The sequence below is a fragment of the Myotis nattereri genome (genome assembly GCF_964212035.1).
Source record: "Myotis nattereri genome assembly, chromosome: X".
Classification (NCBI taxonomy): domain Eukaryota; kingdom Metazoa; phylum Chordata; class Mammalia; order Chiroptera; family Vespertilionidae; genus Myotis; species Myotis nattereri.
This window is the reverse complement of record NC_138078.1, coordinates 135,098,198-135,111,974: the sequence shown is the minus strand read 5'-3', so window position 1 is coordinate 135,111,974 and position 13,777 is coordinate 135,098,198. Positions and strand designations below refer to the sequence as shown.

Sequence of the window (13,777 nt, the reverse complement as noted above, 5' to 3'; positions counted from 1 at the left end):
GATGCTCAAGGTTTAAATGCTGGTACCTGTTAAGCCTTCTAAGCAATCAGATGAGCATCTGGTAATAGCTATTTCAGAATTATCTGGTTATCAGAGGGATCAGAGGGTTATGAGGGAAAGATCCTGTTTATGGTAATGAAACAAACTGGCTCAATAGGGATCAAATCAGTCTATTGACTCTAAAAGGGCAGTAGACTCCAAGCTACCAGGACCTTTAAGATCGTGATCAGATGAGAGAAATGCCTCTGAGTGAACCCAGTTGAGTCTCAAGGTCAGTACTGCCAGCAGGCTGTTCATGTGTATCACTGAAAAAAGACTGTGAAACCAAGAAAACTCAACCAAGTTTCTTGAGGATTGTTTCTGCCTACCACCTCTAATAGACTGTGATCAGCTCTTCTGGCTCTGGAGGAGCCCAGAACTAGGCAGAACAAGTATCAAAGAACCACCAAGTACCACAATGAAAAACTAGACAAGCAGAAAACAAAGGCTAATTTTTCTGAAAAACCAAACAAAAACATCAATGTAGAGATTGTCCTGCATCGTTGAATTATTTTGGACTAACACCACGTAGAACTTTGACACTATTGCTTCTCCACTTCTATCCTTCTTTTCCAGGCTGTGCCAGAGTTCCTTGAAGTGACCACAATAGCCAATTCAGGCTCATTCTACCTCAGTCTTGTCATTTATTTTCTTAATGGATATTGACATCAAAGTTATTTTCATTTTTAGCTACATAGACACTTTAATATTTTCCAAATGGCAGGGTATGTTTATGGTTACACAGATAAAAGTATGTGTTTAATATGGTTTAGTGGCATTCTATGTAATTAATGTGTTGAAATCTTCTAACTGGGAATATGGATAATTATATTTTCAAATATCAACATTTTTACCTTTTAAGGACACAAAAAAAGATTTGCAAGGCATATATGCTATGCATGGTAAATAACTTTCCCCCCACATATCATTAATTTTTTAAATATATTTAGAAATTTAAGACCAGGAGCAAACATTTGTCAGACTAATTTTTTGCTTTTTCATAAGTGCAACTTTTTAATAAAAATTTACATCTAGATAAACAATCTTCAGATTTTTTGAAACTTTAATAAGATTTTAAAAACATCATAACTTTTAACTGAAAAACATACACATTTAGCACACAAATATTGTAATATGAATCAACTCCAACTCTATTTGAAAACATGTGAATCAAATTACAGTTTTAGAAGTTAGTAATTCACATTTAAGCAAGTTAGCGCCCTGCTGAATTCAGCCTTTGTAAAAAAAGAGACTTAGTGCATATTGTAATGGCACAATGTGCTTCTGTACCATTTTGTTGATTTTTTTCACCTTATTAAATATGATCAAGTTATTGAAAGTTGGTAGATAACGGCTAACTTTCTATGACGTGAATTTCCAATGGTAACAGTTACATTTTATAACAGAACACTTTCTATAGATTTCTTTTTCTATCTTAAAATTTTAAAAGCAATCATCTGTAAGGATTGCATCAACATCAATTTCGCAGAGGAAGATCAAACTTTATTGAAACTGCTTGCATACAAAATATATTGCACTATAACCAAACAAATGTCAACATAAAATCCAATCTGTTGTCGCTAATATGTACAGAGAATATTGCCCAAGAGCAGTTACATTACAAGGTCATTCTACCTTGGTTAATTATCTACAGTATTTTAAACCAAACAGCTTACAGATGATGTGTGCAAGGTACCAATTTCTGTTTTCAAATACTATACATTCCAAGAATAAATAACTAGAAATCAATATTAATTTTGGCAATATTTTTAAGAGACTTTTTAATATTCTTGAAATCATGTGCAGTTTGTTGCCATTTTATGTTTATTTGTATGCAAGGAAAAGTAACTGTAAAATGAAAATTCAAAGAAACAAACTCACAAAATACATCAGAGGCAGAACTTCTGTTTGTACGGCTCTATACAGATTCAGTGGTACCCCGGCTTGGAGTTATTTTTTAAGAAAAATATAACATCTTAGAGTGAAGGTCCTTCACATAATTTGCCTCACTAAGTTTCACCCATTTTAAAAAAAAAAGACTCAAAAACAAAACCAAACCCAACACATCAAACAAGAAAAAGAAACTAAAAAAAAAACAGTTTTTGTTAACCAATCTTAGTCTGCTTTCAAATTCTGCTTAAAAGAAAAAAAAAGAAAAAGTTTTTTGTTAATTAATCTTAGTCTGCTTTCCAATTCTGCTTATGCATTAGACCTAATATTTCAAAGTTTACAAAACATTTAACCTGCTTCCAATATTTTTTAGACAAAGTACCTGTACTTCACAGGTTTATTATGCACACACAGAAATGACCCTCCTATCTCCCCAAATTAAGCCTGAAATTAAAATATGAAAATCTTCACAAAACAAGGGGAGAACAAAATAAAAAAGGCTCTAAGTTAAAACTGGTCATCAGGCCAAAGAGCAGGCATATTCTACTAACTTTCAACCAAAAAGATTTACTCCTAGCTGAAAACATTTTAGCCTCTCTCAAATGAAAAGACAGTTACTTCTTCTCCTGTGTATTCAGAAAAAAATTACACAACCCTCTCAATAACACTATTTGTCAAACTTCAGTGCAACAAAACATAAACAAAAACAATCCTATTCTTTATACTGCCTAACCTGATGTTTATGCAAGGAACAAAAGTGGAAAGCATGCATTCTTCTATAAAGTACTAATGTTTGACAGGGTTTGCAACATCTTTAATATTTAGTGTTCCAACTTATCTTCCCTGAACTCTGCATCCAAATATAATATTCCTACCTGCCAAGATATAGAAAAGGCACAGATCATACAACTTTTTTTTTTTTTTTTTTTTTTGCTAATGAAATGACAAACGTCACATCACACACATCTCAGGGTCCACTAAAATACTGAAATAGTGGACCAACACATAAATTGACACAGGACATGAAATGACATATTATTTCATTGACTTCTATACGAGACTGAAAACTGAAGTCTAATATGATTACCGTAAGTGCTATTTATTCAGAAAAACTGAAATGTACCAGTGTTAACACCTATGTAGGAAAATGATCCAAATTAACAAAGAATATCACTTTTCAGTACTTTAAAAAATAAACCAAACTAAAATCCTGTCCTGAAGTGCTAAGTATACTTAAAAGCAGTGCTTGAAAATTTCAAGATCAAGATATCATTTTTGTGCAAATCTGAGAATTGTTGCTTATGGCCAATACCAGAAAAATAAAATTCTTAAACAGAATTTGTGTTCATTTCATGCCCTGTGCCATCTTGCCTACCTTTTGTCTTTGGCCTAACAAAGTTTTCTAATATGGAATAAGAATTATGGAAATGGTAATGGAAATATAACTTCAGAATTACGCAGTTTAGGGTACTCCATTCACAAGTGGTTGCTGACCATCCACGTTGTCTGGCTTTTCCTTCTTCTGGTTACGATCTTTACCCGTGCGCAGCCGATTACCTTCACTGGAGGTATTCTGTAATGTTTTAGTGTGGACACTCCTTTCATTATTGTAGTCAACTCTGATCTAAAACAAGTTATATTTGTTATATACACACACCAAATCCTATTGTAATCTGTAATTGGCCTGACAAGAAATTTAAGCCTGAAGTGTAAACTCCACATGTCAAAAAGGGAAATGAGGGATGAGAATAGAAGTAGTGAAAGAAATCAGGTCAGGTAGGATCTTTATTTTGTTTATGATTTTAAGACACTCTTCTTCTTTAACTGGAACACACTGGTCATCCCATTGCATTCAAAGTTAGATAAAAACTCACAATCCTACTGTGTCTTCTTCTAAGCAGAATAAAACAGTGAGAAACAAATAATTAAAACGAATGATTATTACAAAATAAACATGGCTATAATATTCAGAGTTTAAAAGTGAGTTATTCTTCAAAGATTATGAAATGCAGGAGAAAAGAGGCAAATTAATATCTTTCGAATCTGACTTTACCAGGATAATAACTCAACTCTCTTATTAACTAGCCTTCAGTTTACACCTTTATATCCATCATGGGTATGATTAAGTTTGTCTATACTGAGCGCTCCCATTGTCTATGGTAGAAGAATATGAGCATTGGTTTCTAGCAGCTTGTATTTCAGTAAGGAAAGTCAGATGATAATATAACTTGAACTTTGAATAAAAGCTGTACAGGGAAATTTGGAGACACTAATTACCAGAGGAACTGTAATCCCAGGAAGAGTGTAAAGATGAATGCAATTACAAATAAAATACTGATTTATACAATATTTTAAGTGCTAACACAGGACACTTAAAACACTGATAATAGAATTCTGTACAAAGGGAAGGTAATATTGACAAATGGGCCTAAAATAATGACAAATATTGATCTGCTTCAAGTACAAATGCTACATATATCCCAAAATGGTTCAATTTAATTTCAAAGAATGTTTAAATGTTGGGTATGATTGTATGTTTTAAATGTTTTGTTGTCAAGGGTTTGGTGCTTTGATTTATTTTATTTCATTTTTGCATGCACAGAGGGACCTGGAGAGTATTATGTTAAGTGAAATGAGCCAGTAAGTGTCTGATTTACATCTATTCTCATACTTACATAGAAAGTACAGCCTTTCTTTTGATATGCTATTTTAGTTACAAATATGCATCCTTTTAACCAATGTGATCAGAAAGCCTAGTTCATCAAATATGTCCATTTAAGAAAGGAATTACAAAACTGGTACATTAAATGCCTTACATCTTTGTAAAATACATGTAAGTACATTATTTCATCCATATTTTTATCTAGGTCTAAAGTCTTTTCTATGCTGGTCCTGAAGAACCCACTAGTAGTTAACATGTACTTACAACTACTATGAATTTTAAAGAACATTTTGTCATAAAGATTCTGCTTTTAAAAAGTTCTTTCTCACTTATCTAGGGTGTTGGTCCCAAACCAATCCATAGTTGAGAAGGAATCCTAACTAGTTGGGGTAAGAATTAAGAGTCAAAGAAGTAGAAGAGAACATGTGTTCTTGGAATCAGACACCAGGGTTCAAATATCACTGCACTATATGCTAACTATGTGATCTTGGGCAAAGGACTGAATCTTTCTAAACTTCTGTTTACTATCCTTTAAAACAGAAGAACAAAAAGACTTACCTTAGGTGGCTGCTGTAAGATTAAATTAGATAAAATACACACAAAACACTTAGCAAAGGTGTCTGGACATTGTCCGAAGTAATTTTAAAATTATTTAACAATAGATACAGTACAGGTGACAACCAATTGATATGGGAGTTTCAGAATAGAGGCTGGCTGTACACAAGCAGCTAACTGATTCAGCAGGTTCTAGCTGAGTATCATCAGCCCTGCCTATTATAATTATTACTTTTGAAATACATGCCTTGTTTTCCTTACTTTCTATTTAAAGAGGATACTCTATTCCTGCTTCTCAGGGGAAGAGGGACCCACAAGGTTGACTCAGGTCTCACTCTCAGTAGATTCCAGGGTGTGTTTTTTTTCTTGGGGAAATCAGAGGGACCACCAATGTGGTATTGAAGTCATATGACAATTAAAGTCTTCACAAATACGTTAACTACATATTCTCTAGAGAAATCTTTGTATGTTTGCATGAAAACAAAGATTATCACAGTTGTAATGGTAAAAGGAAATTATTTCACAGATATCAAATTTATAATCTTTGAATATGTTCAAAAATAAACTCATTAAATTTCAAACTACCGTAATGCAAATAATTTAGATGAAAAAGGCATATGGGTTTACCTGGAGGGATCCATCTGCAGTTCTCCCTTTAGCCTCTCTCGGATTACGAGGACGATTATCTGTTCGGGAGTGATCGTCGTTTCCTATAGGGGCGTTTTAAAAAGGTTCAACAATTATTGATTCTAACATGCTTATTGGAAGCTCTTTATTCCCATATCCTCTATTTACTTAGACCAGTGGTCGGCAAACTGCGGCTCGCAAGCCACATGCGGCTCTTTGGCCCCTTCAGTGTGGCTCTTCTACAAAATACCACGTGCGGGCACACATGTACAGTGCGATTGAAACTTCGTGGCCCATGTGCAGAGTCGGTATTTTGTGGAAGAGCCATACTCAAGGGGCCAAAGAGCTGCATGTGGCTCGTGAGCCGCAGTTTACTGAGCTGCAGTTTGCCGACCAGACTTACACCAACCAAAAAATCCAAAATATAATCAACCTAGTGATTACAGTTACATAGAAACAAAATATTTTGAAGGCATTACAACTGTGCAACTGTCACAGGTCAATCTGAGCTAATTTCAGATGCTATGTTTAGACTCTCCGAAGAAGCTGAACTAGTTATCAGTGCTGATTTACATATTCTACATGAACCATAAGAAAGGCTAATATTCTGTCAATTACTGTATGAAAGGCTGAGGCTTTACTATGATGAGCAGTACAAAACAGGAGAAATGGGGTCTTGGTAATACAGTGTTAAATCACCAAGATTTTTCACTGAACTTCAGGCAGTTGTTACAATTCACCTTATTTCTTACTAGAGGCCTGGTGCATGAAATTCATGCACTTGGGGGACAGGGGGGTCCCTCAGCCCAGCCTGCACCCTCTCTCAGTCCAGGAGCCCTTGGGGGATGTCCGACTGCCGGATAAGGACCTAAGCCAGCAGTTGGACATCATTAGCGCTGCCACTGAGGTGGGAGAGGCTCTTGCCACCCCAGCTGCACTTGCCAGCTGTGAGCCCAGCTTCTGGCTGAGCAGTGCTCCCCCTGTGGGAGCACACTGACCACCAGTGGGCAGCTCCTGTGTTGAGCATCTGCCCCCTGGTGGTCAGTGCACAACATAGCGACTGGTCATTCCACTGTTCGGTAGATTTGCATACTAGTATTAGCCTTTTATTATATAGGATGGGGGGTGAGGGTGGGCTAGAAGAGGTCAATGGAGGGGAGGAGAAGGAGGTATATGTGATACTTTCAACAACAGGGATTTTTTAAAAAAGAAAACCTCTACCTTTGAAGCCGCCTCCGCGTCCTCTTCCTCCCTGTCCTCTTCCTCCACCGCCACGTCGTCGTCCCTCTCCTCTGCGCAGAAAGTTCTCCCTCTCTTCCTCTGTTGGAGCTAATGACCAATCACTGAGTTCGTCTCTGTGGTCAGATTCTGTTTCAGAAGCATTTGATGCTTCAGAATTAGTTCCTATCGAGAGTTAAAAGTTATATACCATTGTCCGACTTAAAAAAAAAAAAAGTTAGGTTATCAGAAGCTTCCAGAAACCTTTCAGGGGTAATCTAATACTCTTCCTCCCAATTTATATGTCTACCAAAAGGTATTATCACCTTCTACTTTGGGAAACAAATTATCTTGAATTCAAAATGAAGGGTTTTACAATTTTTTAGGTAATCTTGGAAAACATTTTTGGTTCTCATTTTAAAGAAAAAGGCATTTTATTAGCCATCTAAGTTCAAATCTGAGTATGCCACATCATTAAACAGCTGTACTCCTTTAACCATCTGTGCTCTCTGGAGGAAAAGTTGTATACAATGTTTAAAAGTAATACCTTGAGAAACAAAACCTCTCATAGAGTTCATTTTAATAAGGTTTGGCTAAGGAACATAGGGGAATGCAGCACACATTTTGGTCACCTCTGAGAGACTGGCAAAGGCGGCCACCATGGCAACTGTCTCAGGGAAGGATCTCTTGTAGGAACAGGGATTGGACCAGATGAATGGGGATATGCTTTCCTGATACTTGGTCCACAACCTTCCCTCCCATTCCCACTAGAATAATTTATTATTAATGAAAGTTTTATTATAATACAGTCATTATGCCTGAGAAGGTGGATTAATGACCTAAGGGATGGGAGTGGAAGAAAAGAGCTCCAAAGTGCGGTGGGACTTCAACATCAAAAAGAACAGACTTTTGAAAGAGGGTTACGGGTTAGGTTCAAAGTTGGCCATAGGAGTAGGTATATCTCTCCCCAACTCCAGAATGTCAACTCTACTACCTCTCTCTCTTCCTTTGTTGGAGCTAATGACCAATTATAGCTTCACCATTATAGCTTCATTCCTGTGGATCTTGAAGGCTTTCCATCTTAAAGAGTTCCTTTTTGAAACGCAAATATTTGTGAGATGGATTATACCTTATACCATCATCAGCAAGTTACATAGTAGTTACACCGTTGATCAAGAAAGACAGTAGGCACTGGCAGGTGGGGACAGCATTCAGGAAAGGTACTGGGAGAGAAGAAAGAAGCACTGACAGAAGAGCTGGGAAGGCAAAGAGAAACTTTGCCGACTTCTTGACTGTGCCTAGGGCTGACTTTGGCCATGCCATACAAAATCACCTTATGAGCCACAGGATGTAGACCCCTGATTTACACAGTCCATCCAGCAAGTATGACCAGCACATGCCTGACAAAAAATGAGCCACAGTACACAAATGTAAAAAAGTTTTGGCTATACAGTAATAAAATTAGGAAAGGCCTTAAGAAAATCATCAACACACAAGGGCTTAAGCAGATTTATCCCCAGTCAGAACGTGGACAGAACTCACACCTGCCCTGTGAACTCTATGTGTCATTATCAGGTTTTTACTCTATGTCTCTTGCAACACAATTTGACCCATTGTGAATCAGAAACCATGTAGTGAGAAATAGTTATAATGGGGTTCTAATGAATATTAGAGGTTAGCAGCTATTAAGTGTAGGAACAGATAAAGTTACTGAGTAAAATGCTTAGTTTGTACCTGAAGTATATCCAGGACCGCGTCTGCCGTGCCCCCTATTTCTGTAAGGTCTACTACCTCGACCCATTCCTTGACCATCATCAGTCACATAGCCTTTTTCCTTATCTGTACGATTTGGTGGTGGTCTAGAACTAGCTCCAATCTGTCGCAACTGCTCATCAATTTGTAATCTCTCCAAACGCAACTGGTCTACTTCCTATTTAAAATATACAAGATAACAGTAAAAATAATTTGACATTTTACTTAATAATACCTTTCTCCTTTTCATAAGATAAAAAAATATACTGGAAATATTTCAATTTCAGTTCTTAATTTATAGTAAACACTGTTACACAGAATTATCAGGAAATTGAATGATCTCCTTAAAAAACAAAATTAAATAACAGATTACTGATGCCCAGAATTAGAGATATAACAAAAATACTCAGCATTAATAGAATTTAAAGTTGCTTGATTTGGCACTGTTACTCAACGGAATCTGCTAAGGTACAGATATGCTAATTTTGGGACTTCTTAATGACAGGATATTGAATAAAACAACTCTAAAATGTATGAATACAGAAAAAGACATTTAAGGTTTAACCAGCCAACCCTAAAAATCACACATTGTAAATACTCTGAATTGAAATAGATTTGCCAGTTAATCTTAATTTACAAAGCATTGAGTTTGGGCCATCTTGTTTGCAAAGAACATATACTACAGTAGGTCTTTGGATGTGATTATACAATTAAGGAACAATTATTTTCAATGAACTGAAAATTCTCATATTCCTTATACAGGGCAGGAAACTATTTAATAGCTGGCCAAAAGAGTTAGGTCTTACATCATGCCTTGCAAACCTCTTAAACACTACAACTCTGCTAGACCAAGTATGATGAACAATATAAATTTAGTTGATCAAAATATACACCTAGGTTCCACAGACAGATCCTTACATACAGTGCTTCCAATATGTTGGGTTCTGTCAAATCCATATACAGTCTCAATTATAAGCCTCATCCTTCCAATCTACCCATAAACATCTCATTTATGGGCTATAGGGAGCTAGATTCATAAATATAGTAGTACTGAGTGTCTCAGTCAAGCAGAGGCCACCAGAGAAACTGTCTACATGAATAGTCACTGGAGAAGCCCCTGAAAAGCTAAGCTCCTAAAATCTTGGTTGTGGCAGTTTTCTGGAAAAGAAAGGGCAGGTAAGGATTTGGGTGAGTTTGATCTGAGCTCTGAACTAGAATTTGTTTTACAACGGACTTGAACAAAGAAGAGACTGCAGCTGAGTGAGTGGCTTACTCCAAAAGTATAGTTATAGCTAATGGAATGGGTATATCTTGCAAAACAGAATGGTAGTCCATGTTATCTCACTGGGGCAAAGCAGTCACCTTTTGGTGAAAGATGCCAGGCCCAATCAAGTGAAGATCTGGTGATGGAAAGAATGGCAACAGGACAGCTGCTGATAACCAAAAAAGATATTCAATTGTGAAGAATAAATCAAAAGATCTAAGAAAGAAGATTAGTCAAAAGAACAAGGGATCAATACAATGCAACACTAACTCTCCAGGTCTTTATAATGTAAGCTAAGAATATGAAGAAAAACACATACAACAGATTACACATAAACATGTTTTAAAACAAAAATAAATAAGCAAATCAATGGGAAATCCTACCCATGCAAGCCTTGCTGGATAAAACTTTCCCACTTTCAATTAACTAATCACCATAAAAATGAATGAAATGTCTAACTACTGAACCTTTTTTCCCCTTATTTGCATAGAAGTAGAAATTGTTTAATTTTATTTCTCTAAGAAACAGGCAACAAATTCTTAAGATAGCATTATAAATGAAATAGAAACTTGGATTACTTTTAAAATATTACTTAGTACCAGTTACATTATATTTTGAAACACATGGATCGAAGGAATTATTAAGTGACATGGATAAGACTCCATCTTATTGATTTATAGAACTTTTTGGCCAGAAATTTTAAAAAGCATCTAGGGAAGCAACTTGCCTAAAGTCACACAGCTAGTCCATGACAAAAGATAATCTAGAAGCAAATCACTGGATTGCCAATCTAGTGCCCTTTCTATTTATACCTTGTAGCAACCTCGTTCCTATTTTCCAGTTTGCAATCTAGAGGGGGGATAAATGCTACAAAAATTGTTTGTTTCGTATAACAGAGTATAGAGAAAAATATGAAGGGTACACATTTAAAAAGATTTTGTGAAACACTGGGATTTCCTTAATAAATGACATAAAAGAGACAACAAAAGCAAGTGGAAAACTCACAAAGGCTAGAAAGGATCTACCTAATGAAAAAGCTGTGTAAAGGATTAACCTAAATTAAGTGTAAGGTTTAAAAGAGGAATAATGGGAAACGGGGGAATTTACCGAGAACTGGGATATTGGTTCTTACATTTATGATGATGATGAAAATTGACTTGTGTTTTCAAAACGAATATAATAAGCTAAACAAAGTATTTTATCTATTACTTTTTACAGGTCATTCATTATATGTTCAGAATGAATCTTAACTACTGAAAGGTTTACTATGGAGTTTTTATATTTTAGTGCAAAAAGAATTTAAAATTAAAGTTCTTGCTGTTCTCACCTTTAAATAGTTCAGGTGATAATCCAAAAGAACAGTGGCATTAGCGATGCTGTCCTTTGTTCCCACAAAAACAAATGGTACCATACCCTGGAAAAGAAATGGTGACAATGATCCCATAAAATTAATAATGGATTAATCTGAAAAATGCAAATAATGACTAAATCCCTAGGACAAGGTCTGACAAACAGTAGGTACACAAATAATCAGTAATACATGAAAACAACAATAGCTGGCATATTTTACACATCTGTGAATAAGGACAGATCAATACAGCAACCCCTTAAATGCATCAGGTTATTATGTTTTAAACACTACAATTAAAAATGTTGGCAAAGTCACAAATTATGTAATTCAAAATTATACAGGCTTTAACTAACATGAGATGCATAAACAAAATACTTTAATTCATCTAAAATTTTTATCGAACTCAAATTCTTTTAAAATCATTAAAATTTAGATATTATGGTACAAAATTAAAAATTAAATCAATTAGCTAACCAAATCAACAGAGAACAAAAAAACACACAAACAGAATTAGGATACATTAAAATGCACTGAGTAATTATTCTGTGAGGGGGGAAAAAAACCTGGCATTTCCATGAGCATAAAATTTAACATTACAATACATTTCAACAATTTGCTCTGAAAATTATAAAAAAAGCTGAATCATAAGTTAAGTTTCATCTTCTTTCTATGGTACTACTTTAATATAAGGATAGATTTTTAAAAGTTGTATACTAAAAATTTATACTTCCAGCCCATCAGTACAAATGAGAAAAAACACTATTTCTTGTCACAAGTTATAGGGAAGCCTAGGCCAGTTGTGCAAACTAACAGCTGGCAATTATGATGTTCAAAGTTGAGAACAGTTCTACATTTTGCTGAAGAAATACACATGGTTACTAATATTCACAAGTAACTAAAAAAGCATACAATGGCTCTGATGTGAATATTATAATTTCTAGGCGAAGTTTCTAGGTATTAGAAGCCAAGAAGCTGTCTCTTTAGCAAGTATCACTCTTTTAAAAAGAGCATTCATTTGATAGGTGTGGCTACTCCTGGGCTGCTTTTGCTTGCTTGCATTCAGTACACAGCATCTTAAACGGATGTGGGGCTGGAACAGGTTTTTTTCTTTTTCCTTCCACATGAACATAGCTATTAATGGGGAACAAAACTGAACAATTAGGAAATATAGCTTGCAGACTGACCTTTATCTGGTAGAAAAGGAACTGTTTCCTAGTAGCAATGACCATCTGAATAATCAGGTGCAATTGAAAACCCATGGACTTCATAATGGATTTTTTTTTGCATCAAATAATAAATGAACTATGGAAATTATCAAGCCCATGGATCAGATCTCCTTCTCAAAAACATCTCGACTATTGAGTTTTTCCCCCAATTGACTGTTAGAAAGCAGTAAAGTGTACTATTTTCTAAAATGTCATATGATGAAATGCTATATGATCCTTTGGATCATATGCTACCAAAATAAGCTTTGAAACCCTATGTCACTGATTTAGTTTGATCAATGTTGGGACAAATAATTTTAAAACATTTTCTTTTTCAACATATCCAAACTGTTAGTGTATCCAAGTGCCACTCTAATTTAAGCATTATCGCTAGTGGACCAGAATAGTAAATTAAAATGAAAAAATTGTGAGAGTAGAATGGTGGCCTTCTATACTTAACACCAAGAAAATTGATTCCCTATTCTAGGGTGAGAACTGAGCTGCCCAGCAGAGAGGAATATCTAAGGCACTTGAGGTTATATTTCTCTTTATAAAATGGCATTTTTGCTTTGAATCTCGTGAGTCACAACATTTTCCCCATAAACAGTTCTCACGAGCTATGTAGAAGTCCCTGCACTCAAGGAAGGAACTCACAATGTGGATGAGGAGGTAGATAAATAAATGTGTACGTTCTGAGTGCTACGATAGGGGACCTGTGACAAGTACACACAGAAAGCTGCATAAGGAGTAAGGTCAAAGCATGGTGGCAGGAAGAAGAGTGTTCTAGGCGGAGAAAACATATGCATCTGACTGTTCAGTATGACTGTTCAGAGACCTCTAAATACTTCAGTATGGCTTTAAGTCTCTCTAGAATGCAAGGGGGAGGAGTTGTAACAAATGATATTGGACAGGTTACTATGAAAGAAAGGCCTTATAAGCAACAGGAAGAAATCTGAGCTTTCTCCCCAGGGCAATAAATTCATGTACCCATAAACACTCCTCCACCAGCCTCCAACCCTGAAGGTCATTTGTAGTCTCTCTTAACAAGGGTGATAAACATTAAAATATAAAATTAAAATGTATTTTTCAAGGAATGTTTTCCTACCTGCCAAGCCTTGAGTTCAGGTTTCTGGGATTCCCCTGCTACAATTGATGAAATCACTAACACCTAAAGCAGTATAAGGAATGCAAGTGATGTCATTAACTATAACAAA

The 13,777-nt window shown here is 35.6% G+C and overlaps 1 protein-coding gene across 12 annotated transcripts in view; it reads right to left on the bottom strand.

Moving 5' to 3' along the window:
- Positions 1–1,044: 1,044 nt before the first annotated feature.
- FMR1 (fragile X messenger ribonucleoprotein 1) overlaps positions 1,045–13,777 on the bottom strand; it is a 42,366-nt gene continuing 29,633 nt past the window's right edge. Inside the window, exons 12-17 of one of the 12 annotated variants that reach the window (XM_081081310.1) lie at positions 13,669–13,731; positions 11,335–11,421; positions 8,726–8,921; positions 6,995–7,177; positions 5,774–5,856; positions 1,045–3,553 (exon numbers count right to left, since the gene is read on the bottom strand). In XM_081081310.1, the coding sequence (XP_080937436.1) occupies positions 3,392–3,553; positions 5,774–5,856; positions 6,995–7,177; positions 8,726–8,921; positions 11,335–11,421; positions 13,669–13,731 (774 nt within the window). In that variant the 3' untranslated portion in view covers positions 1,045–3,391. The remainder of the gene's footprint in view (positions 3,554–5,773; positions 5,857–6,994; positions 7,178–8,725; positions 8,922–11,334; positions 11,422–13,668; positions 13,732–13,777) is intronic. The other 11 variants (XM_081081314.1, XM_081081317.1, XM_081081316.1 and 8 more) reach the window with 11 other exon arrangements.